The sequence below is a fragment of the Ranitomeya imitator genome, chromosome 2, assembly GCF_032444005.1.
Source record: "Ranitomeya imitator isolate aRanImi1 chromosome 2, aRanImi1.pri, whole genome shotgun sequence".
NCBI lineage: Eukaryota > Metazoa > Chordata > Amphibia > Anura > Dendrobatidae > Ranitomeya > Ranitomeya imitator.
Window position 1 is genome coordinate 218,932,257 of NC_091283.1, and position 21,133 is coordinate 218,953,389.

At 51.9% G+C, this 21,133-nt stretch overlaps 1 protein-coding gene across 1 annotated transcript; it reads right to left on the bottom strand.

Moving 5' to 3' along the window:
- Window positions 1-1,124: 1,124 nt before the first annotated feature.
- On the bottom strand, window positions 1,125-21,133 carry LOC138662719 (ras-related GTP-binding protein A). Its single transcript, XM_069748610.1, has 10 exons — window positions 21,069-21,133; window positions 20,835-20,873; window positions 10,081-10,180; window positions 9,932-9,998; window positions 8,254-8,476; window positions 7,655-7,750; window positions 7,441-7,563; window positions 7,274-7,365; window positions 5,822-5,937; window positions 1,125-1,754 (listed from the first exon to the last, which is right to left on the bottom strand). Exons 2-10 carry the CDS (start codon window positions 20,859-20,861, stop codon window positions 1,657-1,659), a joined length of 942 nt encoding a protein of 313 aa, XP_069604711.1. The 5' UTR covers window positions 20,862-20,873; window positions 21,069-21,133; the 3' UTR covers window positions 1,125-1,656.

Here is a 21,133-nt window from a genome sequence, read left to right on the forward strand (position 1 = left end):
TTAATCAGGTCATCCATGCTGTCTGACTTTGCTTACCGGCTTATGGTTGCCTTCACACATGACTTTTGGCTTGCCCACAGCCATCAAACATTGCCCGCATTATCCATCAACTGTGGTGGAGCTGCTCACTCGTCAGCACACACAGGTAGATAAAGGAACACTGCCTCTTTAAGCCTCTCAATAGTTTATTACACTCCCCTTGAGAAAGCACATCATCGGCGAAACGCGCGTCGGGGCAATTCTGCAGCAGTACTCACTATGGGTAAGCACTTTATTTATTACTGGTCGATAGGTGTCTAGTGCAATTGAATTCCCATTATCCGGGTCGATATAAATGAGACTAGGACCTTAGAGGATTTGTATAGGAGGCTTTTTTTGCATGACCCTATTTACAAATATGATACCGGTATGCTTGTCCTAAAATATTTTGATATTTTCTTGCTGCTTAAATATGTAAATCAGTCTGAGTCTTTTTTCCTCATCCTCACATGGTATTTTTGTATTGTTTTAAGATTTTGTTTCAATAAACTTTATTGATTTTATTTTAATGTGTCATAGTGGTCTGTAAGTGCTTTTATGCACTTATATTTTGGTAGTAATATTGGTTTGTCCACTATTCCTGATACTATATAGTACTGGAGAAGCAACTACAGTGATGCTTTTGGCTGAAACTGGTTATTTTTGCTTGGTGTATCTATGTATTGATGAGTTTATTAGGAATGCTGAATAAGCCAGTGCAGAGTTAGCAAAAATAAACAAGGCCTTCCTGGTCTAAGGAAAAGCGAATAACATACAGCACAGTCCGTGTGGTTACGGTGATCAGCCCGTTCAGGAAAAGCCAAAATACACAGGTTCCACTCTCCAGGCCTACCAAACACTGAATGCCTCAGAAGGCCGACTATTTAAACCCCAGACCACACCTTGGGGTGGAGATAAGGTGGACAACCTCCCACCCACTTTATGGTTGTCCACAAAAACCCAGCCCTTAAAATGGCCGATCAACCCCTCTCAATACAGTGTGTAGGAGCAAACTTCTGGGTTTCAAATCACTGAAGCTAATAGCATCAGTAAAATGTATTTCCCCTCCAGCACTTTGCCACAAATATATATGTTAATAATGAGGCTTTTAAGCATAAATATTTTTATTTCAAAGCATAAAAATACACTGAATTCAAGAAACTGTTAATATTTTATGCCAACTCTAATAAATAACAAACCAATAATGGCCGTTATCTTGTAAAGGAATTTAGAGTCAATTTTTTTAGAAAAAAAAAAAAAAAAAAGCTTCATCTTCATGACACATGGGCGAAGTGAGGAGACGCCGCTAAGGTGTGACTGTTAAGACCATCCATTCTCTGAACGCTGCAAAACATTTCATCCTTTGCCCTAAAAGGTGACCTCCTATAAAGTAACACGTTGGTGTACACATTGTTCATGTGCAGACGCGCACCAGTCTGGTAATGATATTGTCTGATGCGCTCGACTCCGGATGGTGACGTGTCAGGATCACGGCCTCCATTACTGTCACCCTCGATATAGATTTCTCAATACAAAATGAATCACTTAGGATTTAGGCGAGATGGACGTTACACTAAATAAAATGGGACGCTTGATTAGGATGGCTACTCGTAAACGATGCTGGACCTGACCGGAGCCTCAGCGCATGAGCAGGCTGTGCTTAGGACCATCCACACGCTCCAACTTCTCAAAGTGCTTCCTCGCATTTCGTATATTTATTAAAGTCGCTGCTGAGGCTGTTGGGGGAAAGAGGGAGCGAGAAGGAAGAGGGGTAGGCGAGAAGAAGCACGACAAAGATGTGAGGGAGACAGTGAGCGAGGAGAGGGAGAAAGAGAGAGAAAGAGAGTTAATGAGAGGGAGAAAGGAAAGAGAAAAAAGGAGTCAGAAGTAGAGAGAAGCGAGAGGAGATAATAGAGAGAGGGAGAGAAAACACAAACATGTTAGAATACAGCACGCCCTATATAACAGTGCAGCCATCCTGCAGCTCATAACGTTTATAGATTGGTGAATGGCAGAACCATAATTACTAGAAGCCATAAAGTAGATGTATAAAAACTACAACAATTTGTCAAGTCATGCAAAAAAAAAAAAAAGGTGTGCGTTTTGTTTTAACATGTCATTTTTCTTTCATTATTATTAATGTTATTACAGGGCACCTGACTGCGGACACGAGCCCCATGCTGTATCAGGCACCGGCTGGGTGATCTCAGCCCGGTGTGTCTGACTGAGATGCTGCGGTGTTTCAGAGAAAAATATACTCTATAAGCTGTCGGTGACCGAGCGGAGCTGGAGACTGGTCAGGCTGGTGGGTCAGTGGTAGCATCTCCCCGCCACTGACAGTGACTGACAGGTCTGTGCCTACACACGCATGCAGAGGGAGACTGGCCATTCCAGTGAAGCGCAGGGAGAGGCCGTTGTTTTTCTCTGATGTGCTGCAGCATCTCGGAGTCACATAACTGGCAGAGACCACTCAGCCGGTGCCGGCTCACTGCTCCCTGTGGATCGGGAAGCTTGTATCAGCTGTCAGGATCCCTTTAATTGTGATTTTTTAATAAGAATCCTGGCACATCTACATAACGATACAAAGGCAGGGGGACACAATAACATGGAGAACGTTCACAGTCAGTGGCCGCTCATTACTGGGGTGCCACCATTAGAGCAGGACGGTGGCTGTGTTACGCCGTACACAGGAATATAATCCAGCGGTGATCAGTCTGTGCCCGGCCTTCACCGTACACAGGAATATAAGCCAGCAATGATCAGTCTGTGCCTGGCCCACACAGGAATATAAGCTAGCAGTGATCAGTGTATGACCGGCCTACTCCGTACACAGGAATATAAAACAGCAGTGATCAGTCTGTGACCGGCCTACGCCGTTGTCACGATATTGTATGAAATATCATATAAGTTTAGTTTCTCTGCCAGCACATATAGGGTGGGCGTTGACCCCCCTTCACTCTGTGTTTAGCTTGCCTTGTCAATGTATGTGGGGAAGTTTTATTGAAGAAAGGTATTTACGACTGGCATAGCTGCAGTGGAAAATTGTACTAGCTAAAACCGGTCTGATTCCCTTCTGTAAATGCAAGAAGTCCTTTGTTCCATTCTTGTAAGATATTGGGCTAACGATTTAGGCTAGAAAAAGGAAAATACATATTCTTTACGTCCATCGGCGGATCTGTCAACCGCTGTAAACATGAGCTTCTAACTCCATCCGCTAAAAAGTACGGATTTCTCTGTAATTATGCATCATAAATAGGACATATTTGATCTCATTAGAATGCCAATGTTAATACGAGATGAATGCTGGGTTTGTTATGACTATGACATGTTCTGTAGCGGAGTTACAGGCATTAGACAAATTTAGGTTAAATTTAGTTAAACTGAAGAGGATAAACCAGCCCTTTCTGTGAGGTCATCAGGTGGAGCTATAAGTCTGCTGGAGCCTATGTGAGTCTGACTTGAAGAGCTGTTCCTAACCAGAGTCCTCATGCACTGGGACATTTGGGGAGCTCCGCCCACCAGCATGGTTTTGCCTGATATGAACTGAGAACATGTGAGTTGTACCTTTTCTTATTTAATCCCTGTTTATTTTCTAAATTTACCTTGTACATATTTCAATTGTCTCATATTGTAACATCTTTTATAACACTGCCTTAATTCTAACGGAGTAAAATATATATAAATTACTAGTTTTCGTTCTTCCTGCTCTAAAACGTACCCTAAGGCTGCCGTCACACTAGCAGTATTTGGTCAGTATTTTACATCAGTATTTGTAAGCCAAAACCAGGAGTGGAACAATTAGAGAAAAAGTATAATAGAAAGATATGCACCACTTCTGCATTTATCACCCACTCCTGGTTGTGGCTTACAAATACTGATGTAAAATACTGACCAAATACTGCTAGTGTGACGGCAGCCTAAGTCTCCTGAAGGGAATTACGCTACTGTTTTGGGTTAGCTTCGGACCCGTTTAAACAAAGCTGGTGGCAGCATACATTTGTACAGTGCCTTTGGGTGTCGTAGCGACTGCGGCGTTGATAATTATTGTTCCTGCCTGAGTGGGAGTAGTTTATTGCATCACTGCAGCGTGCCCAATAGCCAGTACATAGCAGACAGCCTTTCTGGCGACTAATTACCCTAGGTGCAGTACTTAATCTGACCTGAGAGTAAAGGGGACGCCAGAGAGCTGCAAATTTTAAGTGAAACTGTAAGCGGGATATACATAAATCCCTGCAGTTCGTGGTATATTGAAGAGCAGTGGGATACCTAGAATTAGCCCCTGGTGTAAACTAAGAGGTCAATAGCCTTGTGTGTGTTTTTTCATGACATTGTGGAGTGGAGGGATAACTAAGATAAGCCCCCCTGCACATGTGATAGCCGTCTGTTGGCCTAAAGTCACCCCGACCCGTGACGTAAGGGTGACGGTTACAGCATGAATCGTGACAGCCGTACACAGGAATATAAGCCAGCGGTGATCAGTCTGTGCCCGGCCTACACCGTACACGGGAATATAAGCCAGCAGTGATCAGTCTGTGCCCAGCCTATACAGGAATATAAGCCAGCAGTGATCAGTCTGTGCCCGGCCTACACCGTACATGGGAATATAAGACAGCAGTGATCAGTCTGTGCCCGGCCTACACCGTACATGGGAATATAAGACAGCAGTGATCAGTCTGTGCCCGGCCTACACCGTACATGGGAATATAAGACAGCAGTGATCAGTCTGTGCCCGGCCTACACCGTACACAGGAATATAAGCCAGCAGTGATCAGTCTGTGCCCGGCCTTCACCGTACACGGGATTATAAACCAGCAGTGATCAGTCTGTGCCCGGTCTACACCGTATACAGGAATATAAGCCAGCAGTGATCAGTCTGTGCCCGGCCTACACCGTACATGGGAATATAAGACAGCAGTGATCAGTCTGTGCCCGGCCTACACCGTACATGGGAATATAAGACAGCAGTGATCAGTCTGTGCCCGGCCTACACCGTACATGGGAATATAAGACAGCAGTGATCAGTCTGTGCCCGGCCTACACCGTACACAGGAATATAAGCCAGCAGTGATCAGTCTGTGCCCGGCCTTCACCGTACCCGGGATTATAAACCAGCAGTGATCAGTCTGTGCCCGGTCTACACCGTATACAGTAATATAAGCCAGCAGTGATCAGTCTGTGCCCGGCCTACACCGTACACAGGAATATAAGCCAGCAGTGATCAGTCTGTGCCCGGCCTACACAGGAATATAAGCCAGCGGTGATCAGTCTGTGCCCGGCCTACACCGTACACAGGAATATAAGCCAGTGGTGATCAGTCTGTGCCCGGCCTACACAGGAATATAAGCCAGCGGTGATCAGTCTGTGCCCGGCCTACACCGTACACAGGAATATAAGCCAGCAGTGATCAGTCTGTGCCCGGCCTACACCGTACACAGGAATATAAGCCAGTGGTGATCAGTCTGTGCCCGGCCTACACCGTACATGGGAATATAAGCCAGCAGTGATCAGTCTGTGTCCGGCCTTCACCGTACCCGGGATTATAAACCAGCAGTGATCAGTCTGTGCCCGGCCTACACCGTACACAGGAATATAAACCAGCAGTGATCAGTCTGAGCCCAGCCTACGCCGTACACGGGAATATAAGCCAGCGGTGATCAGTCTGTGACCGGCCTACACCGTACACAGGAATATAAGCCAGCAGTGATCAGTCTGTGCCCGGCCTACGCCGTACACGGGAATATAAGCCAGCGATGATCAGTCTGTGCCCGGTCTAACAGCAGAAGATTACACAACTCATACTTACGAATTGATGGGTCAGACATGACAACCATTACATAGGTGTTGGATGTGAAAATATCAATGAAAGCTGCAAAGTTGGAATTCCGAACCTCCATGCTCTGAAAAGACGCAGCCAACTTACTGTGAAGAAACAGAAATTAAAAAAAGAAAAAACACATCATCATCTCCAGGACTTTTGTATTCATGGAAATTTTCTGTTAAGAAAATAGCTGAAATTAACTTTAGAGTCAGACATGACACGCAAGTCTCAGGAACGGAGCCAGCACCGGAGGGGTGTATAGGGGTTTTTATTTTAATGGAGGCAAACTTTCCGAGTGATAAGGGTTATCCTAGAGGTGGACGACCCCTTTTAAGCTCTTTCTAGCGTAAGACGAGTCCTACTATGAGCCCACAAATATGGAGCTTACTCAGTGGAGTCTGCGCCAAACCTGGCAGACCCCAGCTGTGTTACACAGCCGTCATCTCATGTAACAGCAGCGACCAGAGCCAGCTCTGATCGAGGACGTACAACCATGCTAATCTCACTGTCAGTCACTGTGTGCGTACAGAGGCTCACTGGGTCATGAAGGCAGCCCCCCGGCCTGCTGGAGGTTCCCATGGCTGCCATCTTGGTACACCTGTAAGCCTAAGCAGTGGCCGCAGAGCACAACGTCATTTTCCCTATAAACCACAAAGCTGTAGTGGTGCAGGAAACAGAACAATCAAACAATCGCAGGTTCAAGTCCCATAAAATGATTAAAAGAGTAAAAACAAAACAATGTTTTAAAAAAATACAAAAAAAAAAAAAAAATTATAAAAACGTTAGAATCCCCCCACCTTTCATCTTTTTTTTTTTTTTTTTAAGAATAAGGAAAAAAAAAAAATAAACATATTTGGTCTCAGCAGATTATATAATAGTTCAAAACGTAAAACTAAAAACCTGAACAGTAAATGTAAAAAGAAAACTGCCAGACTCGTCTTCATTTCAGTCGCCGCAACTTCCCAAAAATAAAATGTCAGTGACTCAGTGAGCACCCTCCCGTGACACGCCGTGCCCACCCTCGAGTGACACCAGAAAACCCACCAGCTTGCCACAAAATCACACCCTCGAGCAGAAGCATCAAGAGAGAAATAAAGTTCCAAAAAAATATAAAATGTTGCCACAATTGTTGGGACCTGTTTGAAACCTCAAAAAAAAAAAAAAAAAAAAAAAAAGGCAGAACTGCATTTTCCTCCGCACATGGATTTTTTCCTCCCCATTTTTATAGATAGATAGATAGATAGATACATATATTTAGTAAAATTAATGTTATCCATAACTACAACTCGGCTGGAAAAACAGACCCTATGTAGTGAAAACACACACAAAAAAAAAGTTCTGACTCTTGGGAGAAGGGAAGAGAGAAAAAAAAAAAGAGCAAAAAATTACAAATGTTGGTGGAAAGAAGGGGGTTAATCAGCGTCATTTCCGCCTCACCTGCAGCTCAGCTTAAACTGCTTTATAATGTTACTGATCTTCTCAAACCGGTGAATGTCCCTCTGCTCCTTACACTGATAGTGAGAAATAACCTGGAAAAGAAGAAAAAAGAATCACTAAATTCTGACCCTGGTGAAAGGTTAACACAGCGGGTGATGAGAACTTACCAAAAATGTCGCCCTCTCAAATAACAGAACTTCGTCAGCCTCAATAATCTGGGCGAAGCTCCGCAGGTTGGATTCCAACTGCTGGACATTAGGAATGAGCTGGTAGACGATACTGGACCAGGCCTGAAGAGAGAGAGCACAGACAAGGGGACAATGGCCGTCAGCAGAAGTCACCAACACTTCTGCCCCCAGAAACCACGCGGGCGTCATCTACCTTGTATAAGGTCTCATCCCAAATAGAAGTCCTAAAACAAGCACAGTCCAGGGGCCGGGAAAGGCGCCGCAAATCCTCCTCCCGTTCTTTAAATATCTAAAGAAGAGATCTACAAGGTCAGCAAACAAGACAATACAATGTGACAGGATGGAAACCTCCCGACCTCTGTCACATCAGCCACTATCACTGGTGAAAAACCAAATATTGAACAATGCGGCCCCACCCTGGGTGCAGAACAGCCGAAATCACAGTCTACCAAACTCCCAGCACCCAGGAGAAATGTGCTTTATTTCCCCCTCAACATTGTCAGTCTCTGAAAATCGGACAGTACTCTGATGCCATCCGAGTGCAGTCTGATTTTTTTTCACTGACTCATTGACTTGCATGGCTGAGTGCAATACGATTTACAGATGCAAATCAAGTGCTGCGATTTATTTCCTTGGACAGAAAAAAAGGACATTTGCATGGCCCCAAATAGGATTGGTCCGAGTGTGATCCGATGTTTTGACTGAAAATACAGCAGTCTGCACGAGACCTTAGGGTTTGGTAAGATGCAATATTGCCTATAAGCGGCCAAAAAACCACCCGCAGCCACGTACCAGGTCTCTCTGGTCTTCTTGCACCAGGTCCATCTTGTGGACCAGGCAGAACACCTTGGCATCTGGAGAGTTCTGAAGAATGGCCTCTAGACACGACTGGTAGTAATGCATGTCCTTCTCCAGCTCCCGGCTCTCCACATCAAAGACGTAGATCAGGACCTCCACATTGCGGAAGATGTTGTCCCGCTGGCTGGTGAAGTAGTTCTCCATGAATGTGTCCTGACTGCAGGAGTAATGAGATTATGTTACAGAAGAAAGCGAGTCTGCGCCACACTGCGAGGACACTAAAAGGATCAGGAAACAAGCGCCACACTGCGGGGACACTAAAGGGATCCAGAAATGAGCGCCACACTGCGGGGACACTAAAGGGATCCGGAAATGAGCACCACACTGCGGGGACACTAAAGGGATCCGGAAATGAGCGCCACACTGCGGGGACACTAAAGGGATCGGGAAACAAGCGCCACACTGCGGGGACACTAAAGGGATCCGGAAATGAGCGCCACACTGCGGGGACACTAAAGGGATCGGGAAATAAGCGCCACACTGCGGGACACTAAAGGGATCCGGAAATGAGCGCGACGCTGCGGGGACACTAAAGGGATCCGGAAATGAGCGCCACACTGCGGGTACACTAAAGGGATCCGGAAATGAGCGCGACGTTGCGGGGACACTAAAGGGATCGGGAAATAAGCTCCACACTGCGGGGACACTAAAGGGATCGGGAAATAAGCGCCACACTGCGGGGACACTAAAGGGATCCGGAAATGAGCGCCACACTGCGGGGACACTAAAGGGATCCGGAAATAATTCTATGTATCTGCGTTACATCAAGGGTAGAATCAGAGTGTCATCTACGTCTTTCGCTGCTACTGGTGCCCGGTATTGGCCGCAGTGTGGACGTCATGCTGACAGCCAATCAGTGAGCTCAGTGTAGGCACAACACCCCCCTCAGGCTGCTGAGCTCACTGATCAATACCGGACACATCGTTAGCACCGGAGAAGATTCAGTGCTAAACCTGGGGATGGTGAGTAAAGCACAGTTTGTTTTTTTAATGCAAACTGCAGCAGGAGATGAAGCTTCTCTGCTTGTGGCACGTCCGTGTACAGGTCCGCGCACAGGTCCATGTACAGGTCCGCACAAAGGTCCATGTACAGGTCCGCACCACATGTAATGGAGCGCTCAAGAACACAGTGTAAAGAGCACTCAGAGGCCACATGGCACAGTCACCCACCCTATTAATGGCAGGTCAGCAGAACCTTCCACCAATGACACAGGACAGGACCTGGAGAATCACTTTAATGGACCAGCTTAAAGGGCACCAGTCACATTTACAAAGCAACCGATCTGTGGGCAGCACGGTATATAGAAGCTGTGGAGCAGAGTGATAGACCGAAGGTGGGAGAAGATTCAGGATAACTTGTACCTTATTCATTGCAATCCCTGCTGTTTCTATGTATAGGAGTCCAGTGGGTGGAGCTACTCATTGATTGACAGCCTCCCCTGTATGACTGTGTATGTGGAGCTGTCAGTCACCAGTAGCACCGCCCACTGGACTCCTATACTTACAGACGCCAGGGATTGCAATGAATGAGGTACAGATCAGACTGTGTGTACACTGTGACCAGATAACTTTAACCCACAACCCCAGCCTAGAACTTGTATACAGCGACTCACCCTCCACAGTCCCAGAGATTCAGCACCAGGTTCCCCAGAAACCTGACATGAGAGTGCTCAACATCAACTGTGAGGAAAAAAAAAAAGCAGAAAAATCACAAGAAGATCAATGCGGCGGGACGAGCGGCCGACACAGAACACAGCCTTACTGGTGGCTCCCAGGCGCCGCGTGTCTCGGGCAATGTAGTTGGCAAAGATAATGGACCTCATGCTGGTCTTCCCTGAGCCGCTCTTCCCCATCAATAGCACCTGGCGGGAAATAAAGGAGAAGCAGGTCAGACCGTGCAGGAGAAGCGCTCGGACGAGGTGCAGGTGGTCCCACACACGGAGGGGGTGTCTGCAAAGACGCCGAGCCGTCCGGGGACTGTTACTCAGAGGCGCCAAGCCGTCCGGCCGGGGACTGTCACTCAGAGGTGTGGTGGGAGGCGGTCCTGCAGAGGAAGGAGCGATGGGGGTGCTGGGCGGGGGTGTAGTGCGGTGGGGTGTTATCCAGGGGTGTGGTGTGGGGGGGTGTTATCCAGGGGTGTAGTGCGGGGGGGGGGGGGGATGTTATCCAGGGGTGTAGTGCGGGGGGATGTTATCCAGGGGTGTAGTGCGGGGGGGATGTTATCCAGGGGTGTAGTGCGGGGGGATGTTATCCAGGGGTGTAGTGCGGGGGGATGTTATCCAGGGGTGTAGTGCGGGGGGATGTTATCCAGGGGTGTTATCCAGGGGTGTTATCCAGGGGTGTTATCCAGGGGTGTAGTGCGGGGGTGTTATCCAGGGGTGTAGTGCGGGGGTGTTATCCAGGGGTGTAGTGCGGGGGTGTTATCCAGGGGTGTAGTGCGGGGGGGGGGTGTTATCCAGGGGTGTAGTGCGGGGGTGTGTTATCCAGGGGTGTAGTGCGGGGGGGTGTTATCCAGGGGTGTAGTGCGGGGGGGGGGGGTGTTTTCTCTAGTCACCTTCCACGACAGCCACTTCGGAGGTTGTCTTCCCCGCCCTAATAGGGGACAGGAACACAAGAGGTTAAATACCCCTCCCCTTCCTGCACCGCCAGTGTTTTCCTGTCCCCTATGGGGCATGAAGAGTTTCTGAAGGGGCTGCCGTGGCCGGCGACGGAGCTCCACTTACCCAGAAGCCGGGCGGCATGAAGGTCGGGTTTCCCTCCTTGATAATGCCGCTCCCGTCTCCTCTCTTCGGAGCGACTCGGGACCCTCCCGCCCCTCCGGCGCTCCCTTTGGGGGCAATGCGGGGCGGTGATGTGCTTGCCGGGGGCCTCCTGCAGCCCCCCGGTTCCCTCCTCCACAGCTGCAGCGCTGGAGGTGGCGCGCGTCCCGGGCTGGGGCCGGAGAGCCTGATGACTTCCGGGTTAAAGCGCGCCACTTCCGGTTCAACCAGGAAGCGTGCCATGGAGCGCACGCCGGCCGGCAATGGCGTCCAGCAGCAGAAGCACGCCATACAAACAGCGTCGGGGGCGTTCTTGGACCTACCCCAATCGGGCCACACGTGGGGGGAGGAGCACTGCACGCTGGACCACCGATCCTTATAAAAAGATCCGGGTAGCAAGGTAAGCTGTCTGACTGTTAGCAACCTGACGGACATGGACAGTGACAGACCCCCTTGCTCTGCATCTGCAGATGCCAGCGTTCCCCCTCCTACCAAAGTAAGTAGCAGGTGTTGGGCCCAGCTATCCCCTATATACATATGTGCTATTATGTATATATAGATATTCCTCTAAGTGGCTTAGCAAACCCTCTCTCTCTCTTAGGGAGAAAAGGTTTCCGACCCTAAAAAGTCAAGCCGCAAATGCAAAGTGTGTACGGCCAAACTCCCATCAACATACGGGAAAAAGCTCTGCCAATCCTGTACGGATGAGGTCCTGCGCGCCGAACAACCCTCGCTGTTGGATAGCATTAGATCCCTCATTAAAGATGAGGTCCATTCTTCTATGGCTACCTTCTCGCAGATGTCGGTGCCTCAGCCACCCCCTCCAAAAAAGAGGAAAAAAGCCCCAGTAGAATCCGACCCGGACTCGGGAGAAATCCAGTCCTCAGGTTCAGAGGATAACTGGGAAAACGAAGGCTCCACTTCTACCCCCACCTGTAGATCAGAAAACAAAAAATATTATTTTAGTTCTGAGGACATGAGTGAACTAATCGGTTTAGTAAGAAGCACCATGGGGGTAGAGGATGAAGAAGTTACACTCACAGTACATGATGAGATGTTTGAGGGTCTGAAACCCAAAGACCAAAAAGGGTTCCCGGTGCATAAGAACTTACGAGATCTAATTCTGCATGAATGGGACCTCCCTGAAAAAGGTCTGACTATACCATCGGAACTGAAAAACCGGTACCCATTAGATGGGGATAACTCCTTATGGGAGACCCCGAAAGTAGATGTTCAGGTGTCTAGGGTAACTAAAAAAACTGCCCTCCCCTTTGAGGACTCTTCGCAACTCAAGGATCCGATGGATCGTAAAATAGAGAGTTTATTAAAAAAGTCCTGGGACACCTCCACAAATCTGCTAAAATCTAATATAGCCTCTACTTGCGTGGCCAGATCTCTATTTATCTGGTTACGCAAACTTGAGGATCACTTGACTCAAGGCACCCCAAGAGAGGAGATTTTAGACTCACTACCCTTACTACAGAAAGCTACAGGGTTCCTAGCCGATGCATCTGCTGAATCGGTTCGAGTAGCCGCGAAAGCTGCCGTTCTCTCTAACTCGTCCAGGAGAGCACTCTGGATAAAATCCTGGGGAGGCGATTTTGTCTCCAAGTCCAAATTATGTAGCATACCCTTTCAGGGTCATAATGTATTTGGACCCGTCCTGGACGATATTTTGGATAAGGCGGCAGATAAAAAGAAATCTCTCCCTGAGCAAAAGACCCAAAAAAAACGCTTTTTTCGTCCCTCCCGTGATCAAACCTCACAGAGAGGAAAAGGCAAAACGGGAAGATGGAGTTATCCTAAGGGAGGCAGGGGGAAAAAATATCCTGGCCCCTCAGGCCCAGCAAACCCCAGATAAACAATGACTGTACTCCGGTCGGGGGTCGACTCTCACGATTTTTCACCGAGTGGCAAAACATCTCCACAAATCAGTGGGTCCTTCGTACCATTCAAGAAGGATTAAAAATAGAATTCGTGAGACCACCCCCACATTGCGTAAAGATAACCTCCCTTCAAAACCCAGATCTCCAAAACTCCTTGTTACAAGATCTACAAAAATTAATACAATCAAATGTGATTTCTCAGGTGCCGAAGTTAGAGGAAGGACGTGGTCATTATTCACGCCTTTTTCTAATAACCAAGCCGTCGGGGAAGAACAGAATTATCATAAATTTGAAACCCTTAAACGATTCTGTCCGATACAGGAGATTCAAAATGGAGACAGTCAAACCCGTGATTCCCCTCATCGGTCAGGGTTGGATGATGGCGACTGTGGACCTGAGGGATGCGTACTACCATGTGCCAATCCATCCAGAGCACAGGAAATTCCTCAGGTTCGCAGTCTCCAAGGGTCACCAAATCAAACATTTTCAGTTCAATGTTCTCCCCTTCGGCATCTCTTCGGCCCCTCGGGTCTTCACAAAGATTATGGCGGAAGCGATAATCTTCATCCGTCAGCAGGGAATATGCATAGTCCCGTATCTAGACGACCTGCTTATCATGGCTCCATCTGCCTCCCGTCTGGAAACAGACGTATCAAAGTCCCTAGAGATATTACAAACCCTGGGTTGGATCCCAAATCTGGAGAAATCGGAGGTCCATCCCTCCACAAGAAGAAAATTCCTGGGGGTGCTACTGGACTCGGATGTAAGAACATCTTTTCTACCCAAAGATCATCAAATCAACCTTGTCCGCAAGGTAACCAAATTCAGAGGCCAGCGTGCACCGACCCTCAGAGAATCGATGTCTGTACTAGGGTCCCTGACCGCATGTATACAATCGGTTTCCTGGGCCCAGGCTCACACACGAACTCTCCAGACTTATGTTCTCCTACATTCCAGGAGACGACAGACTCCATTGAATCAGAAGATTCTTCTCCCTGGCCATGTGAAATCGGCGCTAAAATGGTGGCTAGATTATCAAAATCTCCAGAGAGGGGTCAGCTGGGACCACCTTCCCCTAAAAACACTCCGCTCAGATGCCAGCAAAAGAGGCTGGGGTGCGGTGGTAGAGGGTTTCCACTTTCAGGGACAATGGACATCGGACATCAGCAGCAGCTCCTCGAATCTAAGAGAATTGAAAGCTGTGGAGGAGGCCCTAAAGGCATCATCAGCACTGATCAAAAATCATCACGTTCGTATTTACTCGGACAATATGACCACAGTGGCCTATCTACGACATCAGGGGGGGACAAAGTATGCCTCTCTAAAAGAAGTGGCCGCAAGAATATTCTTCTGGGCAGAGAGGAACCTTCTATCGGTCACAGCAGTACATCTGAGGGGATTGGACAACACTCAGGCGGATTTCCTCAGCAGGAAAGACGTTCATCCGGGAGAGTGGTCCCTAAACCAAGCAGTATTTCAGTCCCTAGCCGAAAAATGGGGTACTCCAGAGGTGGATTTATTCGCCAACAGGCAAAATGCGAAGGTGGAAACATTTTTCTCCCTTCATTACAAAGACAAGGCACAGGGAATAGATGCCTTTTCACACCAGTGGAAATTCAACCTTGCATATGCCTTTCCTCCCATTCCCATGCTGGCGAAAACCCTGCAAAAAATCAGGACAGACGAAGTGACCACAATCTTGGTTGGATATAGGGCTTGGATATAGGCCTTACCCCTAGCACACTCAAAGTACAAGTATCGGCCCTTAGTAGCTTTTTTGACTCAAATTTAGCCAATCACCGCTGGATCAAGCGATTTATGACAGCCGCATCCAGAATTCGTCCTACACTCCGTACTAGGGTACCCTCCTGGGACCTCAATACTGTACTTAACGCACTAACCCAGGATCCATTCGAACCCCTGGATGCTATATCCATAAAAAACTTAACTTTGAAAACAATCTTTCTAGTCGCAATCACTACGGCTAGACGTATTGGTGAATTACAGGCCCTGTCAATACAGGAACCCTATTTAACGGTCACTGCGGATAGCATTGTACTAAAACTAGACCGATCCTTTTTACCCAAGGTGGTCTCAAATTTCCACAGAGATCAGGACATTCTACTTCCTTCTTTTTGCCCAAACCCCTCCAACCCTAAAGAACAGGCCTTCCACACCTTGGATGTTCGCAGGGTGGTTCTATTTTACTTACAACAAACTGAAGCCTGGCGAATTGATCAAAATTTATTCATTCAGTTCTCCGGACGAAATAAGGGAAAGAAGGCGGCAAAAAACACCATCGCAAACTGGATCAAACAGTCTATTTGCTTGGCTTATTCATCGCAGGGACTAGATCCACCTGCCTCTCTGAAGGCACACTCTACCCGAGCAATGGCAACATCGTGGGCAGAGAGGGGGAATGCCTCAGCAGAGCAGATATGCAGAGCCGCCACCTGGTCGTCCATCCATACGTTCACCAGACATTACCGGCTAAATTTCAATAGGGATTTAACGTTTGGCAGACGTGTTCTGCAGGCTGTAGTCCCTCCCTAGAGAAATTAGCTGTTGGTACTACTCCGAAGTGGCTGTCGTGGAAGGTGACTAGAGAAAATAGAATTATTCTTACCGTTAATTCGGTTTCTAGGAACCTTCCACGACAGCACTAATTTCCCTCCCTACCTGATATTCTTATTGGATGATTCCTGCACTTTTGTGGTAACTATACATGCTACTGTGTCCAGGAAAACACTGGCGGTGCAGGAAGGGGAGGGGTATTTAACCTCTTGTGTTCCTGTCCCCTATTAGGGCGGGGAAGACAACCTCCGAAGTGGCTGTCGTGGAAGGTTCCTAGAAACCGAATTAACGGTAAGAATAATTCTATTATCCAGGGGTGTAGTGCGGGGGGGTGTTATCCAGGGGTGTAGTGCGGGGGTGTAGTGCGGGGGGGTGTTATCCAGGGGTGTAGTGCGGGGGTGTTATCCAGGGGTGTAGTGCGGGGGGGTGTAGTGCGGGGGGGTGTTATCCAGGGGTGTAGTGCGGGGGGGTGTTATCCAGGGGTGTAGTGCGGGGGGGGGGGTGTTATCCAGGGGTGTAGTGCGGGGGTGTTATCCAGGGGTGTAGTGCGGGGGGGGGGGTGTTATCCAGGGGTGTAGTGCGGGGGTGTTATCCAGGGGTGTAGTGTGGGGGGGGGGTGTTATCCAGGGGTGTAGTGCAGGGGGGTGTTATCCAGGGGTGTAGTGCGGGGGGGTGCTATCCAGGGGTGTAGTGCGGGGGGTGTTATCCAGGGGTGTAGTGCGGGGGGTGTTATCCAGGGGTGTAGTGCGGGGGGTGTTATCCAGGGGTGTAGTGCGGGGGGTGTTATCCAGGGGTGTAGTGCGGGGGGGTGTTATCCAGGGGTGTAGTGCGGGGGGGTGTAGTGCGGGGGGGTGTTATCCAGGGGTGTAGTGCGGGGGATTGTTATCCAGGGGTGTAGTGCGGGGGGGGGGTGTTATCCAGGGGTGTAGTGCGGGGGTGTTATCCAGGGGTGTAGTGCGGGGGGGGGGGGGGTGTTATCCAGGGGTGTAGTGCGGGGGTGTTATCCAGGGGTGTAGTGCGGGGGGGGTGTTATCCAGGGGTGTAGTGCGGGGGGGGTGTTATCCAGGGGTGTAGTGCGGGGGGGTGCTATCCAGGGGTGTAGTGCGGGGGGTGTTATCCAGGGGTGTAGTGCGGGGGGTGTTATCCAGGGGTGTAGTGCGGGGGGGTGTTATCCAGGGGTGTAGTGCGGGGGGGTGTTATCCAGGGGTGTAGTGCGGGGGGGTGTTATCCAGGGGTGTAGTGCGGGGGGGGGGGGGGTGTTATCCAGGGGTGTTGTGCGGGGGGTGTTATCCAGGGGTGTAGTGCGGGGGGGTGCTATCCAGGGGTGTAGTGCGGGGGGTGTTATCCAGGGGTGTGGTGTGGGGGGGTGTTATCCAGGGGTGTGGTGTGGGGGGGTGTTATCCAGGGGTGTAGTGCGGGGGGGGGGGGGGGGGGGGGATGTTATCCAGGGGTGTAGTGCGGGGGGATGTTATCCAGGGGTGTAGTGCGGGGGGGATGTTATCCAGGGGTGTAGTGCGGGGGGGATGGTATCCAGGGGTGTAGTGCGGGGGTGTTATCCAGGGGTGTAGTGCGGGGGTGTTATCCAGGGGTGTAGTGCGGGGGTGTTATCCAGGGGTGTAGTGCGGGGGTGTTATCCAGGGGTGTAGTGCGGGGGTGTTATCCAGGGGTGTAGTGCGGGGGGGGGTGTGTTATCCAGGGGTGTAGTGCGGGGGTGTGTTATCCAGGGGTGTAGTGCGGGGGGGTGTTATCCAGGGGTGTAGTGCGGGGGGGTGTTATCCAGGGGTGTAGTGCGGGGGGGGGTGTTATCCAGGGGTGTAGTGCGGGGGGGGTGTTATCCAGAGGTGTAGTGCGGGGGGGTGTTATCCAGGGGTGTAATGCGGGGGGGTGTTATCCAGGGGTGTAGTGCGGGGGTGTTATCCAGGGGTGTAGTGCGGGCGGGGGGGTGTAGTGCGGGGGGGTGTTATCCAGGGGTGTAGTGCGGGGGGGGTGTTATCCAGGGGTGTAGTGCGGGGGTGTTATCCAGGGGTGTAGTGCGGGGGGGGGGTGGTGTTATCCAGGGGTGTAGTGCGGGGGGGGTGTTATCCAGGGGTGTAGTGCGGGGGGGGTGTTATCCAGGGGTGTAGTGCGGGGGGGGGTGTTATCCAGGGGTGTAGTGCGGGGGGGGGGGGGGGGTGTTATCCAGGGGTGTAGTGCGGGGGGGTGCTATCCAGGGGTGTAGTGCGGGGGGTGTTATCCAGGGGTGTAGTGCGGGGGGTGTTATCCAGGGGTGTAGTGCGGGGGGGTGTTATCCAGGGGTGTAGTGCGGGGGGGGTGTTATCCAGGGGTGTTGTGCGGGGGGTGTTATCCAGGGGTGTAGTGCGGGGGGTGTTATCCAGGGGTGTAGTGCGGGGGGGTGTTATCCAGGGGTGTAGTGCGGGGGGGTGTTATCCAGGGGTGTAGTGCGGGGGGGGTGTTATCCAGAGGTGTAGTGCGGGGGGGGTGTTATCCAGGGGTGTAGTGCGGGGGGGTGTTATCCAGGGGTGTAGTGCGGGGGTGTTATCCAGGGGTGTAGTGCGGGCGGGGGGGTGTTATCCAGGGGTGTAGTGCGGGGGTGTTATCCAGGGGTGTAGTGCGGGGGTGTTATCCAGGGGTGTCGTGCGGGGGGGTGTTATCCAGGGGTGTAGTGCGGGGGGGTGTTATCCAGGGGTGTAGTGCGGTGGGGTGTTATCCAGGGGTGTAGTGCGGTGGGGTGTTATCCAGGGGTGTAGTGCGGGGGGTGTTATCCAGGGGTGTAGTGCGGGGGTGTTATCCAGGGGTGTAGTGCGGGGGGGTGTTATCCAGGGGTGTAGTGCGGGGGGGTGCTATCCAGGGGTGTAGTGCAGGGGGTGTTATCCAGGGGTGTAGTGAGGGGGGGTGCTATCCAGGGGTGTAGTGCGGGGGGTGCTATCCAGGGGTGTAGTGCGGGGGGTGTTATCCAGGGGTGTAGTGCGGTGGGGTGTTATCCAGGGGTGTAGTGCGGGGGGGTGCTATCCAGGGGTGTAGTGCGGGGGTGTTATCCAGGGGTGTCGTGCGGGGGGGTGTTATCCAGGGGTGTAGTGCGGGGGGGTGTTATCCAGGGGTGTAGTGCGGTGGGGTGTTATCCAGGGGTGTAGTGCGGTGGGGTGTTATCCAGGGGTGTAGTGCGGGGGGTGTTATCCAGGGGTGTAGTGCGGGGGTGTTATCCAGGGGTGTAGTGCGGGGGGGTGTTATCCAGGGGTGTAGTGCGGGGGGGTGCTATCCAGGGGTGTAGTGCAGGGGGTGTTATCCAGGGGTGTAGTGAGGGGGGGTGCTATCCAGGGGTGTAGTGCGGGGGGTGCTATCCAGGGGTGTAGTGCGGGGGGTGTTATCCAGGGGTGTAGTGCGGTGGGGTGTTATCCAGGGGTGTAGTGCGGGGGGGTGCTATCCAGGGGTGTAGTGCGGGGGGTGTTATCCAGGGGTGTAGTGCGGTGGGGTGTTATCCAGGGGTGTAGTGTGGGGGGTGTTATCCAGGGGTGTAATGCGGGGGGGTGCTATCCAGGGGTGTAGTGCGGGGGGTGTTATCCAGGGGTGTAGTGCGGGGGGTGTTATCCAGGGGTGTAGTGCGGGGGGTGTTATCCAGGGGTGTAGTGCGGGGGGGGTGTTATCCAGGGGTGTAGTGCGGGGGGGGTGTTATCCAGGGGTGTAGTGCGGGGGGGGGGTGTTATCCAGGGGTGTAGTGCGGGGGGGGGGGGGTGTTATCCAGGGGTGTAGTGCGGGGGGGTGCTATCCAGGGGTGTAGTGCGGGGGGGGGGGGTGTTATCCAGGGGTGTAGTGCGGGGGGGTGCTATCCAGGGGTGTAGTGCGGGGGGTGTTATCCAGGGGTGTAGTGCGGGGGGTGTTATCCAGGGGTGTAGTGCGGGGGGGTGTTATCCAGGGGTGTAGTGCGGGGGGGGTGTTATCCAGGGGTGTTGTGCGGGGGGTGTTATCCAGGGGTGTAGTGCGGGGGGTGTTATCCAGGGGTGTAGTGCGGGGGGGTGTTATCCAGGGGTGTAGTGCGGGGGGGTGTTATCCAGGGGTGTAGTGCGGGGGGGGTGTTATCCAGAGGTGTAGTGCGGGGGGGTGTTATCCAGGGGTGTAGTGCGGGGGGGTGTTATCCAGGGGTGTAGTGCGGGGGGGTTATCCAGGGGTGTAGTGCGGGCGGGGGGGTGTTATCCAGGGGTGTAGTGCGGGGGTGTTATCCAGGGGTGTAGTGCGGGGGTGTTATCCAGGGGTGTCGTGCGGGGGGGTGTTATCCAGGGGTGTAGTGCGGGGGGGTGTTATCCAGGGGTGTAGTGCGGTGGGGTGTTATCCAGGGGTGTAGTGCGGTGGGGTGTTATCCAGGGGTGTAGTGCGGGGGGTGTTATCCAGGGGTGTAGTGCGGGGGGTGTTATCCAGGGGTGTAGTGCGGGGGGGTGTTATCCAGGGGTGTAGTGCGGGGGGGTGCTATCCAGGGGTGTAGTGCAGGGGGTGTTATCCAGGGGTGTAGTGCGGGCGGGTTATCCAGGGGTGTAGTGCGGGCGGGGGGGTGTTATCCAGGGGTGTAGTGCGGGGGTGTTATCCAGGGGTGTAGTGCGGGGGTGTTATCCAGGGGTGTCGTGCGGGGGGGTGTTATCCAGGGGTGTAGTGCGGGGGGGTGTTATCCAGGGGTGTAGTGCGGTGGGGTGTTATCCAGGGGTGTAGTGCGGTGGGGTGTTATCCAGGGGTGTAGTGCGGGGGGTGTTATCCAGGGGTGTAGTGCGGGGGGTGTTATCCAGGGGTGTAGTGCGGGGGGGTGTTATCCAGGGGTGTAGTGCGGGGGGGTGCTATCCAGGGGTGTAGTGCAGGGGGTGTTATCCAGGGGTGTAGTGAGGGGGGGTGCTATCCAGGGGTGTAGTGCGGGGGGTGCTATCCAGGGGTGTAGTGCGGGGGGTGTTATCCAGGGGTGTAGTGCGGTGGGGTGTTATCCAGGGGTGTAGTGCGGGGGGGTGCTATCCAGGGGTGTAGTGCGGGGGGTGTTATCCAGGGGTGTAGTGCGGTGGGGTGTTATCCAGGGGTGTAGTGTGGGGGGTGTTATCCAGGGGTGTAGTGCGGGGGGGTGCTATCCAGGGGTGTAGTGCGGGGGGTGTTATCCAGGGGTGTAGTGCGGGGGGTGTTATCCAGGGGTGTAGTGCGGGGGGGTGCTATCCAGGGGTGTAGTGCGGGGGGTGTTATCCAGGGGTGTAGTGCGGGGGGTGTTATCCAGGGGTGTAGTGCGGGGGGTGTTATCCAGGGGTGTTGTGCAGGGTCTGGGTGCAGCACGTTACCTTTTTCTTCATGGCTGAGCTGGGCATAACCAGAAACTCCTGCAAAAACCAAACATATGATCAGATGACACGCGCAGCACAAGCCCAGGCGCCGCTGCCGATCACATGGAGACCAGACTGCAGCCCTCCACTATGAGCAGCCAGGACTATCAGACCCCAGCACTGCCTGCAGCACCGACCCCCGGCCGTTACACGTCTGCCGCTCTCCCAGCAGCCCCCGGCAGCAGCACCCACCTCTCAAAAAGCGATCTGCCACCCGGATGTCGCCGGATCACATGATCCAGCATCACATGACCGGA

What these genes read in the sequence shown, in the direction of transcription:
- LOC138662719 (XM_069748610.1), bottom strand. Translation starts at nt 20,861, where the DNA reads ATGCCCAGCTCAGCCATGAAGAAAAAG. An exon ending in GCTCAGCCATGAAGAAAAAG is followed by an intron (nt 10,181 to 20,834) that starts GTAACGTGCTGC and finishes ATTTCCCGCCAG; the next exon opens with GTGCTATTGATGGGGAAGAG. An exon ending in AAGAAGACCAGAGAGACCTG is followed by an intron (nt 7,751 to 8,253) that starts GTACGTGGCTGC and finishes TCTCTTCTTTAG; the next exon opens with ATATTTAAAGAACGGGAGGA.